Source organism: Rhincodon typus, chromosome 3 (genome assembly GCF_021869965.1).
Source record: "Rhincodon typus isolate 14 chromosome 3, sRhiTyp1.1, whole genome shotgun sequence".
NCBI classification, from domain to species: Eukaryota; Metazoa; Chordata; class Chondrichthyes; order Orectolobiformes; family Rhincodontidae; genus Rhincodon; species Rhincodon typus.
This window is the reverse complement of record NC_063334.1, coordinates 126,185,169-126,207,330: the sequence shown is the minus strand read 5'-3', so window position 1 is coordinate 126,207,330 and position 22,162 is coordinate 126,185,169. Positions and strand designations below refer to the sequence as shown.

Below are 22,162 nucleotides of genomic sequence, written 5' to 3'. Positions count from 1 at the left end.
ACCAGACTTTCAGTCAACATCCCCCAAGACCTGGGACCTCCCCTGGGCACCTGACCTTCTCATCCCCCTCTGTGCCCAACCCTGGCTACTAGTCAGGAACCTGATCCCCAAACTTGTCACCACCACTATACCTGACAGTCAAACCCCAGGCTCCCCTGTCAGACCCAATTTCTCCCACCTATTTAGACCAACCTGGGCCTCTTGCAACCTTGTACCCTATCCATTTGGCACCCTAGCCCCTTTCTATTTGGCATCTTATGCACCTACCACCCTACCCCCTGTCTGTGATTCTGGACCTTTAAATGTCACAGTACGGTGGCTGACTCCTCTGGAAAGGGGAGACATGGTTTGCCTTTCTCTGGCAGTTCTATGCTATGAAAGAACTGCCAGAATTGAGGTACGATCCATATTTCTGAGGGACAGCTGATCAGAATTTCCCCTCTCTAAGTGTTTATAAACAATGGTCATTAAGGTTGCAATAATGTCCTTTACTATTCAACTATTCTAAAGTAGACCAATACAGAAAGAGGCCAACTGCTCTGATGAGTCTGGGGTAGCTCTTTTGAAATGAATTGGATGAACCTCATTCCCATGCCAGTTCCTCTTATTGCAGCAATTTTCTCCTCTTCAAGTAATTTCCATTTGAAGGTTTTTTTTTCCCTTTATTCATTCACAGGATGAAGGGCGACACTGGCTAGGCAGCATTCATTGCCCATCCCTAATTACCCAGAGGGCAGTTAAGAGTCAACCACATTGCTGTGGGTCTGGAGTCACACGTAGGCCAGACCAAGTAAGGATGGCAGTTTCCTTCCCCAAAGGACATTAGTGAACCAGATGGGTTTTTGCCCTGACAATAAACAATGGATTCACGATCATTGTTAGATTCTTAATTCCAGATATTTTATTGAATTCAAATTCCACCATCTGCTGTAGCGGGATTTGAACCCGGGTCCCCAGAACATTATCTGGGTCTCTGGATTAACAGTCCAGCAATAATACCATGAGGCTATCGTTTCCCCCTACAATTGATTCATTTGATTGAACATGATTGAGCCACTTTATCAGGCACTGAATTCCAAATCCTAAATACACATCGCTGAAAAAGCAAAGTTTTCCTAGTGTAGCCTCTAGTTCTTTTGTCGATCATCTCAAATCGTTGCTTCTTAATATTTTCAGCCATTGGAAATTATTTTTCTTTTTTAATCTAGCTAAAATCTTCATAATTCTGAACAACTGTCTCAAGTCTCTTCTTAGCCCTCTCTGCTTGAAGGAGAAGAAGTACATCTTCACCAGTTGTGTTCACATAACTGCAATCCCTCAGTCCAAGAAATGTTTGAGCAACTCTCTTCCATGTCTCTTCAACAATCTTGTATCTTTCTAGAGGTGTGTTGTCTGATATAGCCATGATTGGTAGCAGCACACAACCTGGGACCTCCCTGGTCTACAGCATGTGGTCTTCTGTCAGAAATGTTCTCTCTCATCAGGGAAAACTACAATCACAAGATTTGCTCAATGCTGTTAAGTGGATATTTGTTGTGTTGTGCATACGAGAACTCCCCACTTCATGGTTAGTGACCCTGAAAGCTTCAGTCAGTGTGATTGCTGAAAGTGAAGGATTTATGCTTTGAAGCTAATCTAGTTGTTGGATATTTTTAGAATTGAACATTGCCATTAGTGTACTGGGCAGCCTGAAACATGTAGAACATAAGACACAGCATTTCTACAAACAAAGATAATAGAGAGAGAAATGCAGCAATTCATCAGTGTTAAACCTTACCCTTTTATATAAAAGAATTTTAGTTGATATTCTGTCAGGTTCTGGAAGTTTCCCACACTCCAGCTACATGTGAACGTCTCCTGATCAGCTGAGTGACATTCTGTGATTTTAGGCCCTTTGAGAGGAAATAAGAGATGAAAGATTCACAATGTCACTGAGGTACATATGCATGATTAACAATATTCCTGCCTACCACAACACTCACTGCTGTAAAATAAAAGAGGATTCCAACAGTTTCAGGATCATTCACCATCCTTTCCAATGAATGTACACAGTTGCTGAAGGGTCAGCAAAAGCCCACGATAACCCCACAGAATGGCTTCCTCTGGTGAGGCTCCCCTAACCTCTCTCATCCAAACAACACTGAATGCCGGTAACATTTCTCTCATCCTAAATTCACCTCCTCACTTATCTCTGCACCAGTTAAGGTCCATTGCATTTCCCACTTTCAACCTATGTCTGCAGCAGCACAGTTGATATCTTCACCTGGTCCACTTCGCTGCTTTAGGTCTTTATCCCTCCTGAAAGAGTTTTCAGCACATCGTAGCAAGTACAGTTTACAGTCCCATACCAGCACAGAGCTGGGAAGCCAAGAAATTTTTGGCCATACACATGGTGCACAGGTCAAATCAAATGCAATATAGGAGGATAATAACTAATTTATTACAGAAACAACGCACCATAAGACTATAAGAAAGAGGAACAAGAGTGGGCTGTTCGCCCTGCAATAGGATCATGACTGATCCAACATTCCTCATATCCAATTTCCTGCATTTTCCTTGTAACCTTTAATTCCCCGACTGATCAAGAATCTATCTCAACGTTAAATTTTTTTTCTAATTTATTCTTTTGCGGAATGTGGGCATTGCTGGCTGGCCAGCATTTATTGCCCGTCCATCGTTGCCTTTGAGAAGGTGATGGTGATCTGCCTTCTTGAACCATTGCAGTATATCTAGGCTGACCCACAATGCCATTAGGGAGGGAATTCCAGGATTTTGACTCAGCTGCAGTGAAGGAACAGCAATACATTTCCAAGTCAGGATGGTGAGTGGCATGGGGGGGACCTTGAAGGTGGTGGTGTTCCCATGTATCTGCTGCCCTTGTCCTTCTAGATCGAAGTGGTTGTGGGTTTGGAAGGTGCTGTCTCAAGAGCTTTGCTTAATTTCTGCAGTGCATCTTGTAGATAGTACATACTGCTGCTACTGAATGTCGATGGTGGAGGGAGTAGATGCTTGTGGATGTAATGCCATACAAACGGGCTGTTTTGTCCTGGATGGTGTCAATCTTCTTGAGTGTTGTTGGGGCTGCACTCATCCAGGCAAGTGGGGAGTATTCCATCACACTCCTGACTTGTGCCTTGTAGATGGAGAACAGGCAGGGAAGTCAGGAGGTGTTACTTGTCGCAATATTTCTCACCTTTGACCTGCTCTTGTAGCCACTGTGTTTATGTGGTGAGTCCAGTTGAGTTTCTGGTCAATGATAACCCCCAGGATGTTGACAGTAGAAATTCAGTGATGGTAATACTGTTAAGTGCCGGCGAGGGGAGGGAGGTGGTTACATTGTCTCTTATTGGTGATGGTCATTGCCTGGCATTTGTGTAGTGTGAATGTTACTTGTGACTTGTCAGCCCAAGCCTGGATATTCTCCAGATCTTGTTGCGTTTGAACATGGATTGCTTAAGTATTTGAGGAGTTGCGAATGGTGCTGAATATTGCACAACCATTGATGAACTTTCCCACATCTGACCTTATGATGGAGGGAAGGTCATTGATGAAGCAGCTGAAGATGGTTGGGCCTAGGTCACTACTCTGAGGAATTCCTGCAGAGATGTCTGGAGCTGAGATGACTGACCTTCAACATTCATGACCATCTTTGTCCATGTTTGAACTAAGGCTGTAATGAGGTCAGGAGCTGAGTGACCTGGCAGAATGCAAACTGGGCGTCACTGAGCAGGTTATTGCTCCGTAGATGCTGCTTGTTGGCACTGTTGATGACACCTTCCATCACTTTACTAATGATTGAGAGTAGACTAGTGAGGCAGTAATTGGCTGGGTTGGATTTGTCCTGCTTTTTATGTACAGCACATACTTCGGCAATTTTCCACATTGTCTGGTAGATGCCAGTGTCGTAACTGTACTGGAACAGCTTGATTAAAGGAGTGGCAAGTTCTGGAGCACAAGCCTTCAGTATTATTGCCAGAATGTTGTCAGGGCCCGTTGCCTTTGCAGTATCCAGTGTCACCAACCATGTTTTGATATCATGGGAAGTGAATCAAATTCATTGAAGACTGGTATCTGCAATGCTGGGGACCACTGGAGGAGGCTGAGATGGATGATTGATTGATTGTGACATATACTGAAGTACAGTCAAAAGCTTTCTTTATGAGTAATACAGGCAGATCGTAGTAAGCAAGCGTGTACAGATCAAAAATGATTTAGACAGAGGCATACAGGTTATATTGCACAGGGCGTGCACTAAGCGAGATCAATGTTAGCATGATCAGCATTATTTGAGGCTACAGAGTCCATTCATCAGTCTGATAACAGTCGGGAAGAAGATGTTCCTGAACCTACTCGCGTATGTGTTCAGGCTTCTGTACCTTCGGCCTGATGGAAGAGGTTGTAGGAGATCATTATCAGGATGTGATGGGTCTTTGATTATGTTGCCTGCATTTCCATGGCAGCACTCCGTGTAAATACAGTCCATGGAAGGTTGGCTTCCGTGATGGTCTGGGCTGCGCACACCACCTTGTGTAGGTTCTTACAGTCTTGGGCAGGACAGTTGCCATACCAGGCCATTATGCACCCGGATAGTATGCTTTCAGTGGTGCATCTGTAGAAGTTGGTGAGTATCCTTATGGACATGCCAAATTTCCTGAGCCGCCTGAGGAAGAAGAGGCATTGTCATGCCTTCTTGACCGTCACATCTACGTGGGAAGTCCAGGATGGGTTGTCGGTTATCGTCACTCCAAGGAACTCGATGCTGTCCACCCTCTCAGCCTCAGTTCCATTGATGTGGATGGGGCCGTGTTCTCCTCCTTTCCTTCTGAAGTCAGTGATCAGTTCTTTAGTTTTGCCAAAGTTGAGAGAGAGGTTGTTTTCATTGCACCATGTCACCAAGCCCACTATCTCCCATTTGTAGTTTGACTCGTTACAATATCTGTCCCACTGTGGTGGTGTCATCGGCAAACTTGTACATGGCGTTCATTCGGAATTTGGCAACACAGTTGTGGGTGTACAGGGAGTACAGTAGGGGGCCTAGGATGCATCCTTGGGGGCTCTGGTGTTGAGGATTATTGTGGAGGAGGTGCAGTTGTCTATTTTCACTGATTGTGGTCTCTGGGTCAGAAAGCTGGGGATCCAGTTGCAGAGGGTGGAGCCAAGACTGGTCTCAGCGTTTTGAGATTAGTCTGGAGGGGATAATGCTGTTGAAGGCGGAGCTGTAGTTAATGAGCAGGGATCTGATGTAGATGTCTTTGTTGTCCAGACGTTCCAGGAATAAGTGCAGGCCTAGGGATATGGCATCTGCTGAGGACTTGTTACTGTTTCTATTACTGCCACTCGGCACTTCTGGCTGAAGATTGCTGTGAAAGCTTCAGCCTTATCTTTTGCACTGGTGTGCTGGGCTCTTCCATCATTGAGGATGGGGATATTTGTGGAGCCTCCTCCTCCAGTGAATTGTTTAATCGTCCACCACCATTCACAACTGGACGTGGCAGGACTGCAGAGCTTAGATCTGATCCGTTAGTTGTAGGATCGCTTAGCTCTGTCTATCACTTGCTGCTCTCGCTGTTTGGCGTGCAAGTAGTCCTGTTTGGTGGCTTCACCAGGTTGATACCTCACCTTCAGGCATGCTTGCTGCTGCTCCTGGCATACCCTCCTGCACTCTCCATTGAACCAGGTTGATCCCCTGGCTTGATTAGGGGATATGCTGGACCATGAGGTTACAGATTGTGAACAAAAATAAAGTTGCTGGAAAAGCTCAGCAGGTCTGGCAGCATCCGTGAAGGAGAAAACAGAGTTAACGTTTCGGGTCCGGTGACCTGACGAACGGTCACCGGATCCGAAAAGTTAACTCTGTTTTCTCCTTCACAGATGCTGCCAGACCTGTTGAGCTTTTCCAGCAACTTTGTTTTTGTTCCTGATTTACAGCATCCGCAGTTCTTTTGGTTTTTATTAGGTTATAGATTGTGCTGGAGTACAATCCTCCTGCAGTTGATGACTCACAATGCTTCACAATAGAGTGACCACCGCTCAGTACAGTTACAACCTGGGTCCCCATAATGTTAGCTGGGTCTCTGGATTAAAAGTCTAGCGATAATGCCACTATGTCATCACAAGGACTCTGCCCCCATAGATCTCTGTGGCAATGAGTTCCAAAGACTCACAACCCTCAGAGAAAAAAATTCTTCCTCACCCGTGTCTTAGACTTGGCAGTCTTTATTCTGGTACTATACCCTCTGGTCCTAGACTCTCCCCGAGGGGAAACATCCTCTTGGCTTTATCCTGTGAAGCCCCTTAAGAATCCTGTATGTTTCAATTAGATCACCCCTCATTCTTCTAAACTCCAATGAGCAGGGTCCCAACCTGTTTAGCCTTTGCTCAAACAAACAATCCCTCCATACCAGGGATCATCCCAGTGAACTTTCTCTGAACTGCCTCCAATGAAATAATATCTTTCCTTAAATAAAGGACTAAAACTGCTTGCAGTGCTCTAGATCTGGTCTCACTAGCATCTTGTACAGTTACAGTGAGAATGCCCTACTCATACACTCCAACCCCCCTGAAAAAAGGGCCAACATTCCATTAGCCTTCCTGATAACCTGCTTTCCTCTGTGTGCTAGCTTTCTGGGTTTCATACACAAGTACCCCTGAGTCCCCTTGTGTTGCAGCTTTCTGTAGTTTCTCTCCACTAAATAATATCCTGTTCTTTTGTTCTCCCTTCCAAAATGAACAACCTCTCATTTTCCCACATTCTACTTCATTTGCCTCTTATTTAATTTATCAATATCTCTCTGTAAACTGTTTGTATCCCTCTCACAGCTCGGTGTGCTGCAAGGATCAGTGCTGAGTCCACTACTTTTCATCATTTATATAAATGATTTGGATGTGAATGTGGGAGGTATAGTTAGTAAGTTTGCAGATGACACCAAAATTGGTGGTTTATTGGACAAATAAGAAGTTAACCTCAGAGTACAATAGGACCTTAATCAGATAGGCCAATGGGCCGAGGAATGGCAGATGGAGTTTAATTTAGATAAATGTGAGGTAGTGCATTTTGGTAAGGCAGACCAGGGCAGGACTTATACTTATACTAATGGTAGGGCCCTGGAGAGTGCTGCCGAACAAAGAGTCTTATGGGTGCAGGTGCAAAGTTCCTCGAAAGTGGAGCTGTGGATAGAAAGGGTGGTGAAGAAAGCATTTGGCATGCTTGCTTTCATTTGTCAGTGCATTGAGTATGGAAGTTAAGATGTCATGTTGCGGCTATACAGGACATTTTCAGAAAACCACATTCAATTTGGGTCAGAGATAGTAGGAACTGCCGATGCTGGAGAATCTGAGATAACAAGGTGTAGAGCTGGATGAACACAGCAGGCCAAGCAGCATCAGAGGAGCAGGAATGCTGACGTTTCAGGTCGAGACCCTTCTTCAGAAAAAACAATTTGGGTCTCCCTGATATATAAAAGGTGTTGTTAAACTCAAAAGGGTTCAGAAAAGATTTACAAGGGTCTTGCCAGGGCTGGAGGGTTTGAGCTATTGGGAGATGCTGAATAGGCTGAGGATACTTTCCCCGGAACATGGGAGGCTGAGGGTTGATCTTATAGAGGCTTATAAAATCATGAGGGGCATGGACAGGGTGAATAGCCAAGGTCTTTTTCCAAGGATAGGCGAGTCCAAAAATAGAGGGCATAGGTTTAAGGTGAGAAGGGAAAGATTTAAAAGGGACCTGAGGGGCAACTTTTTCATTCAGAAGGTGGTGTGTATATGGAACAAGCTGCCAGACAAGTGGAGGCTGGTAGAATTATGTCATTTAAAAGGCATCTAGATGGGTACATGAATAGGAAGGGTCAAAGAGGGATATGGGCCAAATGCTGACAAATGGGACTAGATTAATTTAGGATATCTGGTCAGCCTGGACAAGTTGGACCAAAGGATCTGTTTAATGTGGTATAACTCAATGACTCTATCACTTGCCTTTCTACCTACGTTTGTGTTGTTATAACCAGTGCATCCACTTTCTTGCAGCTACTGCTTTTAGGATAAAAGCCATTAAGGACAGGTATGTATCTGCCTTTAGGCCCATTAGTTTGTCTAAAATTACTTCTGCAGTGATGGGGATGGTATATAATTCTTCCACTGTATTCTATAGTACGAATGCATTTGAATAGGGGAATCAATAAAGTACCTATTCAATGCAACAACAAGGAGTGAAAGGTTAATCTGGTTGACTGAATTAAGGTGAGCGAAATGGCCTTCCTCATTTGAGAATTATTTTTGATCTTGCAGGTTATAGTACAACAGGTGATCATTTCACTTGACGAAGGGGCTGTGCTCAGAAAGCTTGTGATTTGAAATAAACCTGTTGGACTATAACCTGGGGTCGTGTGACTTCTGACTTTGTTCACACCAGTCCAACACCGACATCTCCACATTATGGTCCTCAAACAGGCCTTGGATCCATTTCTGCTGCAGTTCAGTCCTTTACCAGAGATATCAGTATAGAGCAGAGACAGAGAGAGAAGCTGCCCTGCAAATCTGGAACATTGAGCTGGCTGAAAACCCAGCCACTACTGCAAATCAGCTGCAAATCATACACACCTTTAAAGAGGCACTAAATTTCCAACATTCAGCTTGCCAAAGTGGCTTGGAGCACAAGAGTCTCAGAATTGTCACAGTGCAGAACAAGGCCATTTAACCCGGCGTGGCTGAACTGTGACTCTCGAAATGATGGCCACTACACGCACCTCTGTCCCCGACTTCCTTGAAGTTCTACTATGTTGCTGGTGTCTTCCACTGTGAAAACTGATGCACACTATCTATTCAGTTGCTCCACTATTTCTTCGTTCCTCATAACTACTTCCCAAGTCTCATTTTCCAGCAATCCAATTGGAAGGTAGCCTCTTGCCTCTCTCTTACCTTTTATATATCTGAATAAAACCTCTTGCTATCTTCTTTTATATTATGAGTTAGCTTTCTCTCGTATTTTATCTTCTCCCCCCCATTGCTTTTTTTAGTTATCCTTTGCAGATTTTTAAAGGCTCCCCAATCTTCTGTCTTCCCACTAACCTTTACCACATTGTTTGCATTTTCTTTTGTTTTTATGCTGTCCATGACTTCCCTTATCAGCCACGATTGCCTCATCCTCCCCTTCGTATGTTTCTTCTTCTTTGGGATGAATTTGTGCTGGGCCTCTCAAATTACCCACAGAAGCTCCTGCTATTGCTGCTCCATCACCTTCCCTGCTAGGCTCCCCTTCCAACCAACTCTGGCCAGCTCCTCCCTCACACCTTTGTAATTACCTTTATTCAATTGTAATACTGTTATATCTGATTCCAGTTTCTCCCTCAAACTACAGGGTGAATATATCAAATTCTGGTCACTGCCCCCAAGGGGTTTCTTCACCTTAAGTCTCTAATCAAGTCTGCCTCATTACATGTCACCAAATCCAGAATTCCCTGTTCCCTAGTACTGCAAGCTGCTCCAAAAAATCTTACATTCCACAAATTCATTTCCTTTGGGATAGCAAGAACTGCAGATGCTGGAGTCAACAAGGTATGGAGCTGGAAAAACATAGCTGAAGAAGGGTCCCGACCCGAAATGTCAACTTTCCTACTCTTCTGATGCTGCCTGGCTTGCAACTGGCTATGAAACTGATTTTCCCAGTCCACCTACGTATTGAAGTCACCCATGATTATTATAACAGTGCCGTCCTTACATGCATTTTCTAACTTGTGATTTATTTTCTTCCCAAATCCTGACTACAGCTAGGAGGTCTGTACCCTACTCCCATCAGGGTCTTTTTATCTTTGTGCTTCCTCAACTCTACCCACCCAGATTCCAGGCCTTCGGACTCTGTATCACTTCTAGCTATCGATTTAATTTCATTTCTTACTAACAATGCAACCCTGCCCCCTCTATCCGTCTCCCTCTCCTTCAATAGGACGTGTATCCTTGGATATTTAGTTCCCAGAACTGATCCTCCTGCAGCCACGTCTCTGTGGTACCGACAGCACGGTACCTGCCAATTTCAATCTGCACTACAAGCTCATTTCCCTTCTTTCGAATACTGCATGCGTTTAAGTACAGCACCCTCAGTCGTGCATTGAGTGCCCCCCTGCTAATAGTTGTCCCCTTATCTGTTGGGCCTGAAGTCAGATTCCTGACCTTTCCATACTCTCTGTCCTATTATTTATTCTGGAAACTTTAATAACCTCTGCTAAGCCCTCCCTCCTCACTTTAACTTATTCGATAATTTTCCTTGCAACTGAACCTCCCCCCACCCCCACTTTTAGATCAAAGCCCTACACGCAGCCATAGTTATGCAATTCACCAGGACTCTGCTCCCAGCATGATTCAGGTGGAGCCTGTCCCATTGGAACAGCTGCCTCTTTCCTTAGTGCAGGTGCCAATGTCCCATGAATTCAATCCCATTTCTCCCACACCAATCTTTGAGCCACGCATTTACCTCTTTAATCTTATTGACCCTGTGCCAGTTTACTTGTGGCTTAGGTAGTAGTCCACAGATTATTACCCTTTCGGTTCTGCTTTTTCATTTAGCCACTAGCTGCTCATATTCCCTCAATAGAATCTCTTTCCTCTTTCTACCTATGTCCTTGGTACCTACATTTCCCCTCCCACTCCAAGTTCCTCTGCAGTCTAGATGAGATATCCTAAACCTAGGCAGACAGCCTTCGGGACTCTTACTGCCCACTTTGCCCTTTACACAATGTCTTCTTAGCTTTTTTAGTCTCTGAGGAAATGGCTTAAATACTGGCATTTTGGTGTCATTCGATGTATAGACACTAGATGTGGTCTCACCTGTGGAAAATATAATTAAGAACCAGGCTGAAATTAGAAGGTTCAGAGGGGTAATGAAAAAGCAAATAAAGGAAGCAAAGAGGGAGTTTCAAGAGAGATTACCAACTATCCTAAAAGAGATTCCTAAAATTTTCTACAGGTACCACCCACCTCATAAAGTCATGTACAAATAGTATGAATCTAGGAGAAGGAAGAGTGAGACTGATTAAGAACTGAAATAAAGTTAAAATAAAAATGGATTCCTCAGACTAATCAGGCAGAAAGTCTGAAGCTTTTCATCAAGTCATGGGAATTTAACCACTGGAAGTAAAAGAGCATTAACGGTGTTTGCAAGCATGGGTCACAAAGGGCATTTACACATAGAGCCAGAGGACATGACTGGTATATGAAGGGTATGAGCTGTGAAGAAGTATTCAAGAATCTGAACCCTAAACAGGGAACAGTTAAAGGGACATTCGTGATACGCAAAATATGAAATGTCAAAGGACTCTGTGATCCATAATGTTCTATCCAGTCTCTCAGAACCTGAGAAGTAAATGGAAATTAGTCAAACTAAATTTTAAATCGATCTCAGGAAAGCCTGAAAACTATTTGGAATAACATACCAACAGAACAAAGTAACAAGGGCATTTATTAAAAGTTTAAGCTGTAGAATGGGATTGATAATTTACCAGAAGGATAGACTACAGGATGGGCCTTTGATGAGATCAACTGATGGATTTCCTTGTCCCTGAGACTGAATCTGTCCATTCAGCTCTGTCTCTCCTGATTCCTCACTTTCCCTGTCCATCAGACTCAACTTTTCCAGATACTCTCCCCTGCCATCTTTTTAAAGTTCTCCCTCCTCTCATGTCCTCTTCAAGCTTATCTTCAAAGCGCCTCCTGATCCCACAACCACTTTCTCATCAAACAACAGACCATTCAGTATCTCTAACATGACAGCTGATATTGTGAAACTCTCCCTTAGAACATAGAACATAGAACATTACAGCGCAGTACGGGCCCTTCGGCCCTCGATGTTGCGCCGACCTGTGAAACCAATCTGAAGCCCATCTAACCTAAACTATTCCATTATCATCCATATGTTTATCCAATGTTTATCCACCTTGACTCAGGTGCTATCCATTTTTCCTCCAGTCATCACCACTCACCTCATAAATTCCACCCTTCACCCTGTACCCATCCATCTTCAACCATTACTTCCTCTCTAAAATTTTCAAGAAGGATTTACATATAATTCTTTGGGCTAAAGGGATTATAAAGTCATTGAGTCATACGGCATGGAAACAAAGCCTTTGGTCCAACTTGTTGATTCCGACAAAGTTTCCCAAATTAAGCTAGTCCATCAAAAGGTATTGTGGGGAAAGCAGAAAAAGGGGACTGAGTTGGATGATCAACCAATGGCACAGCAGGCTTGAAAGGCCAAATGGCCATTCCTGCTCCTATTTCCTTTGTTTCCCAAATCTCTGCATATACTTTTCCAAGACCTTCATGGTTGAATCCTTTTCATTAGCTTCCCCCCCTCACCCATGTAACAATACTGAAATGATCTTGTCGAAGTGCCCAGTCACATCCTACGTGACTATGACAAGGATCACCTGCCTTTCCCCAGCCTCCTTCACTCATCTGCGGTTTTGACAAAGTTGACCATATTCTTCTACTCCTCCAACCACCACTGTCCAGTTGGGTGGGACTACACAGGCTTAGTTTTGGTCTTATCTGTCCAGAGACTAGCAATGGTGCCTCATTCTGCTCCCATTACTTCTGGTCTCCCACAGGATCAATTCTTGGTCCCTCCCTATTTATCATCTACATTTCCACCCCTTGACAACATCGTCTCAAAAATCCCAAGCAGCTAAATCCTCACTTCTCTCTGTATCTCCCCCTGATGTTTTACCATTAGAATCTGAAGTAAGTTAGACAGTAGTGATAAGAATTAACAAAGGAATTTTAAGAGTCCTTGAAATATGCTGAATGCATTCAGGAAACGGATTGTTAGCCGTTTGTTGTGCTTAAGTATAGATGTAGTTCCTTGAACTTGTGGATTATGACTCAATTGTTTAACCAAGTGAAACAAGAAATTTGGCAAACCTGATTGACCAAATAGTGTGTATCCCAGAAACTGGGGCAGCACAGTGGTTCAGTGATTAGCACTGCTGCCTCACAGCACCAGGGACCTGGGTTCAATTCCACCCTCAGGTGACTGTTTGTGTGGAGTTTGCACATTCTCCCCATGTCTGCGTGGGTTTCCTGCAGATGCTCCAGTGTCCTCCCTCAGTTCAAGAATGTGCAGATTAGGTGGATTGGCCATGCTAAATTGCCTGTAGTGTCATGGATGTGTAGGCTTGGTGTTTAGCCATGGGAAATGCAGGATTACAAGGATAGGGTAAGATGGGGGGTCTGGGTGAGATGCTATTTGGAAGGTCAGTGTGGACTTGATGGGTCAAATGTCCTGCTTCCACACTGAAGGGTTTCTGTGATCGGAGAAATCTCTTTTGCTCTGTGTGTTGGCTGCTCTGCTTAACAGCCCTTTTGCAATGTAAGGCCACTGCCCAAGGCCTTTCAGCTATACCACTTTGAGGGGATGGAAATTGGAGAAACCCCTCATCTGTGTGCCTTGTGAAGGAGGTAGATTATGAATTAGAAGTATTGAAAATGTACTGAAACACCTCCGAGTGGAACATGCTGTGTACAGAATGAAAATTATACCTATGACACTTTCTATAATTATCAATTTGAATCATTCTCTTCTCAGACTGTATACCTGACATGGAATGTATTCCATAAATTAATATTAAAACAATTACTATCATATAAAGTAGAACAATGCTGTAGGGGACAACTTGAATTTTATGGCAAACACTCTGATATTCAAATCAAAATGTTTTGTAATTTGTTATTACCAATGTTATGAACAAAGTATACGTTGTAGAAATAATACTTCCCTTCGGCACTAGTTAGACTATAACTACAATACTGTGAACAGTTTTTGTTCCCTTATCCAATGAAAGATATGTAGCTTGGGTTGTGGATAAGTTTGTAGATATGCTCGCCGAGCCGGTGGGTTTGGTTGCAAACTTTTCATCACCCTGCTAGGTGACATCATCAATGCGCCTCCGGTGAAGCATCCGTGTTCTGTCCCGCTTGTTATTTATATGACTCAGTTTGCTGGGGTGGTTGGTATTATTTCCAGTTTTGTTTCTCAATGGTTTGTACACAGGGTCGAATTCAATGTGTTTGTTGGAATACCAAGCTCCAGGAATTCCCTGGTGTGTCTCTGTTTGGCTTGTGCAATTATCGATGTGTTCTCCCAGTCGAATTTGTGTCCCTTGTTGTCAGTGTGTAGTGAGACAAGTGAGAATTGGTCATGTCTCTTGGTGGCTAGTTGGTGTTCATGTATCCGTATAGTCAATTTTCTTCTGGTTTGGCCTATGTAGTGTTTCTCACACTCCTTGCATGGTATTTTGTATGTTACCCCAGTTTTGCTGGTTTGTGGGCTACTCTGATACCTAGGGGTCTGAGTAGTCTTATGGTCATCCCTGAAGTGTCCTTGATGTACGGTAGGGTGATAATGATTCTGGTCGTGGTGTGTCTTCTTGTTGTGGTCTGTCTTGGAGGTAACAGCGGATTGTGCTTTTCGGGTATCCATTTCTTTTGAAGACTCTGTATAAGTGTTCCTGTTCTGCTTTGCATAGTTCCTCTGAGAAACAAAGCTGGAGGTAATACCAACCACCCCAGCAGACCGAGGCATATAAATAACAAGTGGGACAGAACACCGACGCTTCACTGGAGTATCACTGATGATGTTACCTAGCAGGAAAATCAGACCTTTGCAACTAAACCCACCGGCTCGGTGAGCACGTCTAGAACATAGAACATAGAACATAGAACATTACAGCGCAGTACAGGCCCTTCGGCCCTCGACGTTGCGCTGACCTGTGAAACCAATCTGAAGCCCATCTAACCTAAACTATTCCATTATCATCCATATGTTTATCCAATGACTATTTAAATGCCCTTAAAGTGGGCGAGTCTACTACTTTTGCAGGCAGGGCATTCCACGCCTTTACTACTCTCTGAGTAAAGAACCTACCTCTGACATCTGTCCTATATCTATCACCCCTCAATTTAAAGCTATGTCCCCTCGTGCTAGCCACCACCATCCAAGGAAAAAGGCTCCCACTGTCCACTCTATCTAATCCTCTGATCATCTTGTATGTCTCTATTAAGTCACCTCTTAACCTTCTTCTCTCTAATGAAAACAGCCTCAAGTCCCTCAGCCTTTCCTCATAAGACCTTCCCTCCATACCAGGCAACATCCTGGTAAATCTCCTCTGCACCCTTTCCAATGCTTCCACATCCTTCCTATAATGCGGTGACCAGAACTGTACGCAATACTCCAAGTGCGGCCGCACCAGAGTTTTGTACAGCTGCAACATGACCTCATGGCTCCGAAACTCAATCCCTCTACCAATAAAACCTAACACACCGTACGCCTTCTTAACAACCCTATCAACCTGGGTGGCAACTTTCAGGGATCTATGCACATGGACACCGAGATCTCTCTGCTCATCCACACTACCAAGAATCTTACCATTAGCCCAGTACTCTGTATTCCTGTTACTCCTTCCAAAGTGAATCACCTCACACTTTTCCGCATTAAACTCCATTTGCCACCTCCCAGCCCAGCTCTGCAGCTTATCTATGTCCCTCTGTAACCTGCAACATCCTTCCGCACTATCCACAACTCCACCGACTTTGGTGTCATCCGCAAATTTACTAACTCATCCTTCTACACCCTCATCAGGTCATTTATAAAAATGACAAACAGCAGTGGCCCCAAAACAGGTCCTTGCGGTACACCACTAGTAACTGAACTCCAGGATGAACATTTCCCATCAACCACCACCCTCTGTCTTCTTACAGCTAGCCAATTTCTGATCCAAACCACTAAATCACCCTCAATCCCATGCCTCCGTATTTTCTGCAATAGCCTACCATGGGGAACTTTATCAAACGCTTTACTGAAATCCATATACACCACATCAACCGTTTTACCCTCATCCACCTGTTTGGTCACCTTCTCAAAGAACTCAATAAGGTTTGTGAGGCACGACCTACACTTCACGAAACCATGTTGACTATCCCTAATCAAATTATTCCTTTCTAGATGATTATAAATCCTATCGCTTATAATCCTTTCCAACACTTTACCCACAACCGAAGTAAGGCTCACTGGTCTATAATTACCAGGGTTGTCTCTACTCCCCTTCTTGAACAAGGGGACAACATTTGCTAGTCTCCAGTCTTCTGGCACTATTCCTGAAGACAATGACGACATAAAGATCAAAGCCAAAGGCTCTGCAATCTCCTGTCTAGCTTCCCAGAGAATCCAAGGATAAATCCCATCTGGCCCAGGGGACTTATCTATTTTCACACCTTCCAGAATTGCTAACACCTCCTCCTTATGAACCTCAATCCCGTCTAGTCTAATAGCCTGTATCTCAGTATTCTCCTCGACAACATTGTCTTTTTCCTGTGTGAATACTGATGAAAAATATGCATTTAGCGCCTCTCCTATCTCTTCAGACTCCACGCACAACTTCCCACTACTGTCCTTGACTGGCCCTAATCTTACTCTAGTCATTCTTTTATTCCTGACATATCTATAGAAAGCTTTAGGGTTTTCCTTGATCCTACCTGCTAAAGACTTCTCATGTCCCCTCCTGGCTAACTTGTAACTCTCAAGCGCCCTAACTGAGCCTTCACGCCTCATCTCTACATAAGCCTCCTTCTTCCTCTTGACAAGTGATTCAACTTTTTTAGTAAACCATGGTTCCCTCGCTCGACCACTTCCTCCCTGCCTGACAGGTACATACTTCTCAAGGACACGCAGTAGCTGTTCCTTGAACAAGCTCCCCATTTCAATTGTGCCCAGCCCCTGAAGTTTCCTTCTCCATCCTATGCATTCTAAATCTTGCCTAATCACCTCATAATTGCCTTTCCCCCAGCTATAACTCTTGCCCTGCGATATATACCTATCCCTTTCCATCGCTAAAGTAAACGTAACCGAATTGTGGTCACTATCACCAAAGTGCTCACCTACCTCCAAATTTAACACCTGGCCTGGTTCATTACCCAGTACCAAATCCAATGTGGCCTCGCCTCTTGTTGGCCTATCTACATACTGGGTCAGGAAACCCTCCTGCACACATTGGACAAAAACTGACCCATCTGAAGAACTTGAACTATAGCGTTTCCAGTCAATATTTGGAAAGTTAAAGTCCCCCATAACAACTACCCTGTTACTTTCGCTCCTATCCAGAATCATCTTTGCAATCTTTTCCTCTACATCTCTGGAACTTTTCGGAGGCCTATAGAAAACTCCCAACAGGGTAACCTCTCCTTTCCTGGTTCTAACCTCAGCCCATACTACCTCAGTGGACGAGTCCTCATCAAACGTCCTTTCTGCCACCATAATACTGTCCTTGACTAACAATGCCACACCTCCCCCTCTTTTACCACCTTCCTTGATCTTACTGAAACATCTAAACCCCGGAACCCGCAACAACCTTTCCTGTCCCTGCTCTATCCATGTCTCCGAAATGGCCACAACATCGAAGTCCCAGGTACCAACCCATGCTGCAAGTTCACCCACCTTATGCCGGATGCTCCCGGCATTGAAGTAGACACACTTCAAACCACCTTCCTGCCTGCCGGTACACTCCTGCGACCTTCAAACCTTATTTATGACCTCACTACTCTCAACCTCCTGTACACTGGAGCTACAATTCAGGTTCCCATCCCCCTGCTGAATTAGTTTAAACCCTCCCGAACAGCATTAGCAAATTTCCCCCCCAGGATATTGGCACCCCTCTGGTTCAGGTGTAGACCGTTTGTAGAGGTCCCACCTACCCCAGAATGAGCCCCAATTATCCAGGTATCTGAATCCCTCCCTCCTGCACCATCCCTGTAGCCACATGTTCAACTGCTCTCTCTCCCTATTCCTCGCCTCGCTAGCACGTGGCACGGGTAACAAACCAGAGATAACAACTCTGTTTGTTCTAGCTCTAAGCTTCCACCCTAGCTCCTTGAATTTCTGCCTTACATCCCCATCCCTTTTCCTACCTATGTCGTTGGTGCCTATATGGGCCACGACTTGGGGCTGCTCCCCCTCCCCCTTAAGGATCCCGAAAACATGATCCGAGACATCACGGACCCCGGCACCTGGGAGGCAACACACCAACCGCGAGTCTCTCTCGTTCCCGCAGAATCTCCCATCTGTCCCCCTAACTATGGAGTCCCCAATGACTAATGCTCTCCTCCTCTCCCCCCTTCCCTTCTGAGCAACAAAGACAGACTCTGTGCCAGAGACCTGTACTCCATGGCTTACCCCTGTAAGTTGTCCCCCGCAACAGTATCCAAAACGGTATACTTGTTTTTGAGGGGAACAGCCACAGGGGATCCCTGCACTGTCTGCCCGTTCCCTTTCCGTCCCCTGACTGCCACCCATCTACTTTTTTCCTGTACCTGAGGTGTGACTACCTCCCTGTAACTCCTTTCAATTACCCCCTCAGCCTCCTGAATGATCCGAAGTTCATCCAGCTCCAGCTCCAGTTCCCTAACGCAGTTTCCAATCTCAATGAAAGATACAGTAGCATTGGAGGCAGACCAGAGAAGATTCACAAGGTTGATCCTGAGTATGGAGCAATTTTTTTCCGAGGAGAAGTTGAGTAATGTTGAGCCTGCACTCATTGGAGTTTAGAAGAATGAGAGGTGATCTTATTGAAACATACAAGGTTCTGAGGAGACTTGACAGGGGAGTTGTGGAAAGGTTGTTTCCCCATGTGGAAGAGTCTAGGACCACAGGATATAATCTCAGAGTAAGAGGTCACACTTTTAAAACAAAGATGGGAGGAATTTCTTCTCCCAGAGGGTAGTGAATCTATGGATTATTTTACTGCAGAATGCTGTTGAGATTATATCTTTATGTATATTCAAAGCCGAGATAGAATTTTAATCAGTAGGTGAATCAAGGGTCATGGGTAAAAGGCAAAAAAGTGAGTTGTGGATAATCACATCAGCCTTGATCTCATTGAATAGTGCAGCAAATTCAATGGACTGAATGGCCTACTTCTGTCCTATGTGTTATGCTTTTGCCTGCTTTTGGCTCCATGTCAACAATATGCCCTGGGATCTTCATTTAAGTTCAAAATGCAATTAAAATACATCTTGTTGCCATTGATATTTCCTCTGTTTTATGGTTGTGAGGCTAGCGTTAAGCTGGATAGGTCCCTTGAGATCCCAATACTCTGCTTTTTCCAAATTGCTGTCATTTGTGGTGGTTAATGACCTTCATTTGCCTGCTCGCCAGCTGCTGCTGCTGTACCGATTTTCAGAACACTGTGTACCCAGTTGTGATCAATAGGTAACCAGAGAAATTGAGACAAATTAGTTGCTTTGTTGTGTCATGTTGATCCATCAGAGTGCGTGATAATCAAGGTTTTGAGTTCAAAGGACTCTATTATTACAGTCCTGTGATAGTGGAGGATCTTTGACCACTGCGTATAGCTCTCTTAACAGTTCAGTCCTGTGATAATTGAGGCGTCTTGAATGCTCAGGGCTCCGTGTTTCAGTCCTGCTGTCACACGAATAATTAAAATGAAATGTGGGTAAAACATGAAGGAGGCACATGCAGCTGCATAGACACAAATATCAGGCTGCAATGGGTTATGGTGCTGCCTAACCCTCCAACACTGCTGAGTATCTGATAGAGTATGGAATCATACAGCACAGAAACAGACAAAGAGATGTGCAATGCTGATATCCCATTGTCAATCAGTGGACAGGAGTATATCATCATAACCTTACTAAGTTCAAGGATCTGATTGATCGAAAGACATTCATTACCCTCCATAGGTGAATGGGCCAAATTTTAGCAGATGAAAATTAATGTGAATAAGTGAGAAGTTATCTATTTTGGTCAGAAGAATAGAAAGGCAACTTATTATCTAAATGGAGAGATATTTCAGAGAGCTTCAATAAAAAGGGACCTGGGTGTCCTCAGGCATGAATTACAGAAAACTAGAATACAGCTACAGCAGGTAATAAGGAAGACAAAGGGAATTTTGGCATTTATTACAGAAGGAATAGAGTAAAAAAGTAGGGCAGTCTTGCTACAGCTGTACCAGGCATTAATGGGAACACTCCTCTGATCTGTTTCTCTTTATAATTTAGAAGATCAAATCTAATGAAGAACATTTCCATTATTGCTGAAGAATAGAGACAGGCTGTCAAAGCTCTTGCATTTATCTGGACAGACACAAGAAGATCAAGATAAATATTTGGAGCACAAGATGATAATCTGTGACAATATCTCTCCTTTCTTGGCAATACCCTAGACCTGTGCTGTGAAGTGACTGTTTTTGGTTCTATTGCAAAATATGCCTTTGTGAACTCAAAATCATCTTTCTATCTGTATCACTTTGGAGACTTTTTTAAATCACAGAGTCACAGAATTACTATGGTGCTGAAGGAGGCCATTCAGCCCACTGTGCCTGCACTGATTCTTTGAGCATTTTAATTGAGTCTCAATCACCTGCTTTTTCTCCATAACTCTGAGCATCATTTCAAGAGTTGAATAATCATCCAATACCTTCTTGACTGTTTCAATTGAATCTGCTTTCACCACACTTTCAGACAGTGCATTGCACACTCTAAATATTCACTGTGTGAAAAGTTTATTTCTAACCTTGCATTTGCCTCTTTTGCAAAACAGTTTAAATCTGGGCCCTCTGTTTCTCAACCCATTTACAGGAGGCCACAAAATTCCCTCTACTTACTTTGTCAAGACCCTTCGTGATTTTAAAAACTTCTATCAAATGTTTTCTTGGTCTTCTCTCCTCCAAGGAGAAGTCCCACTTCTTCAATCTTTCCCCATAACTAAAGTTTCTCATTCCTGGAGCCATTCTTGTAAAACACTTCTGCACTCTCTCCAAAGCATTCATATTTTTGCTATAACGTGGCATCCACAACCGTACACAATCCTCCAGCTGAGGTCTAATAAGTGTCTTGTACAAGGTCAACATCACCTCCTTGCTCTTGTACTCTATGTCCCTATTAGTAAAGCTGAGGACACTATGTGCTTTACTAACAGCTCTCTCCATGTGTTCTGCCACCCTTAATGATCTGTGCTAATATACACCCAGGACCCTCTGCTCCTGTGCCCCCTTTCGAGTTGTAAATCGGGAATCTTTAATCTGATAAGCAGTACAGTTTATTAACATCTCTCTCTACCTGTCCAGCAACCTTTATAACATATGTACATGAACACCTAAGTCGCTTTGCTCCTGCAGAGCCTTCAGAATAGCACCCTTTCTTTTGTCCAGTCTCTTCATGCTCTTTGTACAAAAATGCATTACCTCAAGGATTAGAGACAACAAGGTGCAAAGCTGGATGAACACAGCAGGCCAAGCAGCATCATAGGAGCAGGAAGGCTGACATTTCGGGCCTAGACACTTCATCAGAAAGGGGGGAGGGGAAGGGGGTTCTGAAATAAATAGGGAGAGAGGGGGAGGCGGATAGAAGATGGACAGAGGAGAAGATAGGTGGAGAGGAAACAGACAGGGCAAAGAGGCAGGGATGGAGCCAGTAAAGGTGAGTGTAGGTGGGGAGTTAGGGAGGGGATAGGTCAGTCCAGGGAGGACGGACAGGTCAAGGGGGCGGGATGAGGTTAGTAGGTAGGAGATGGGGGTGCAGCTTGAGGCGGGAGGAGGGGATAGGTGGGAGGAAGAACAGGTTAGGGAGGCGGGGACGAGCTCGACTGGTTTTGGGATGCGGTAGGGGGAGGGGAGATTTTGAAGCTTGTGAAATCCACATTGATACCATTGGGCTGCAGGGTTCCCAAGCGGAATATGAGTTGCTGTTCCTGCAACCTTCGGGTGGCATCGTTGTGGCACTGCAGGAGGCCCAGGATGGACATGTCATCTGAGGAATGGGAGGGGGAGTTGAAATGGTTCGCGACTGGGAGGTGCAGTTGTTTATTGCGAACCGAGCGTAGATGAGTTGCGGGAAATGTGGGAGACACGGTTGAGGGCGTTCTCGACCACTGAGGAGGGGAAGTTACGGTCCTTGAAAACGAGGACAGCTGAGATGAACGGGAGTGGAATGCCTCATCCTGGGAGCAGATGCGGTGGAGGCGAAGGAATTGGGAATAGGGGATGGCATTTTTGCAGGAAGGTGGGTGGGAGGAGGTGTATTCTAGGTAGCTGTGGGAGTCGGTGGGCTTGAAATGGATATCAGTTTCTAGGTGGTTGCCCGAGATGGAGACAGAGAGGTCCAGGAAGGA

General features: G+C 44.4%; 1 protein-coding gene across 1 annotated transcript in view; it reads right to left on the bottom strand.

Annotated features, from left to right (window-relative positions):
* Nucleotides 1-22,162, bottom strand: part of LOC109917113 (growth hormone receptor) — a 108,506-nt gene that overhangs the window by 49,587 nt on the left and 36,757 nt on the right. The window contains exon 2 of the mRNA XM_020516897.2: nucleotides 1,778-1,892. Within this exon, the coding sequence (XP_020372486.2) occupies nucleotides 1,778-1,892 (115 nt within the window). The remainder of the gene's footprint in view (nucleotides 1-1,777; nucleotides 1,893-22,162) is intronic.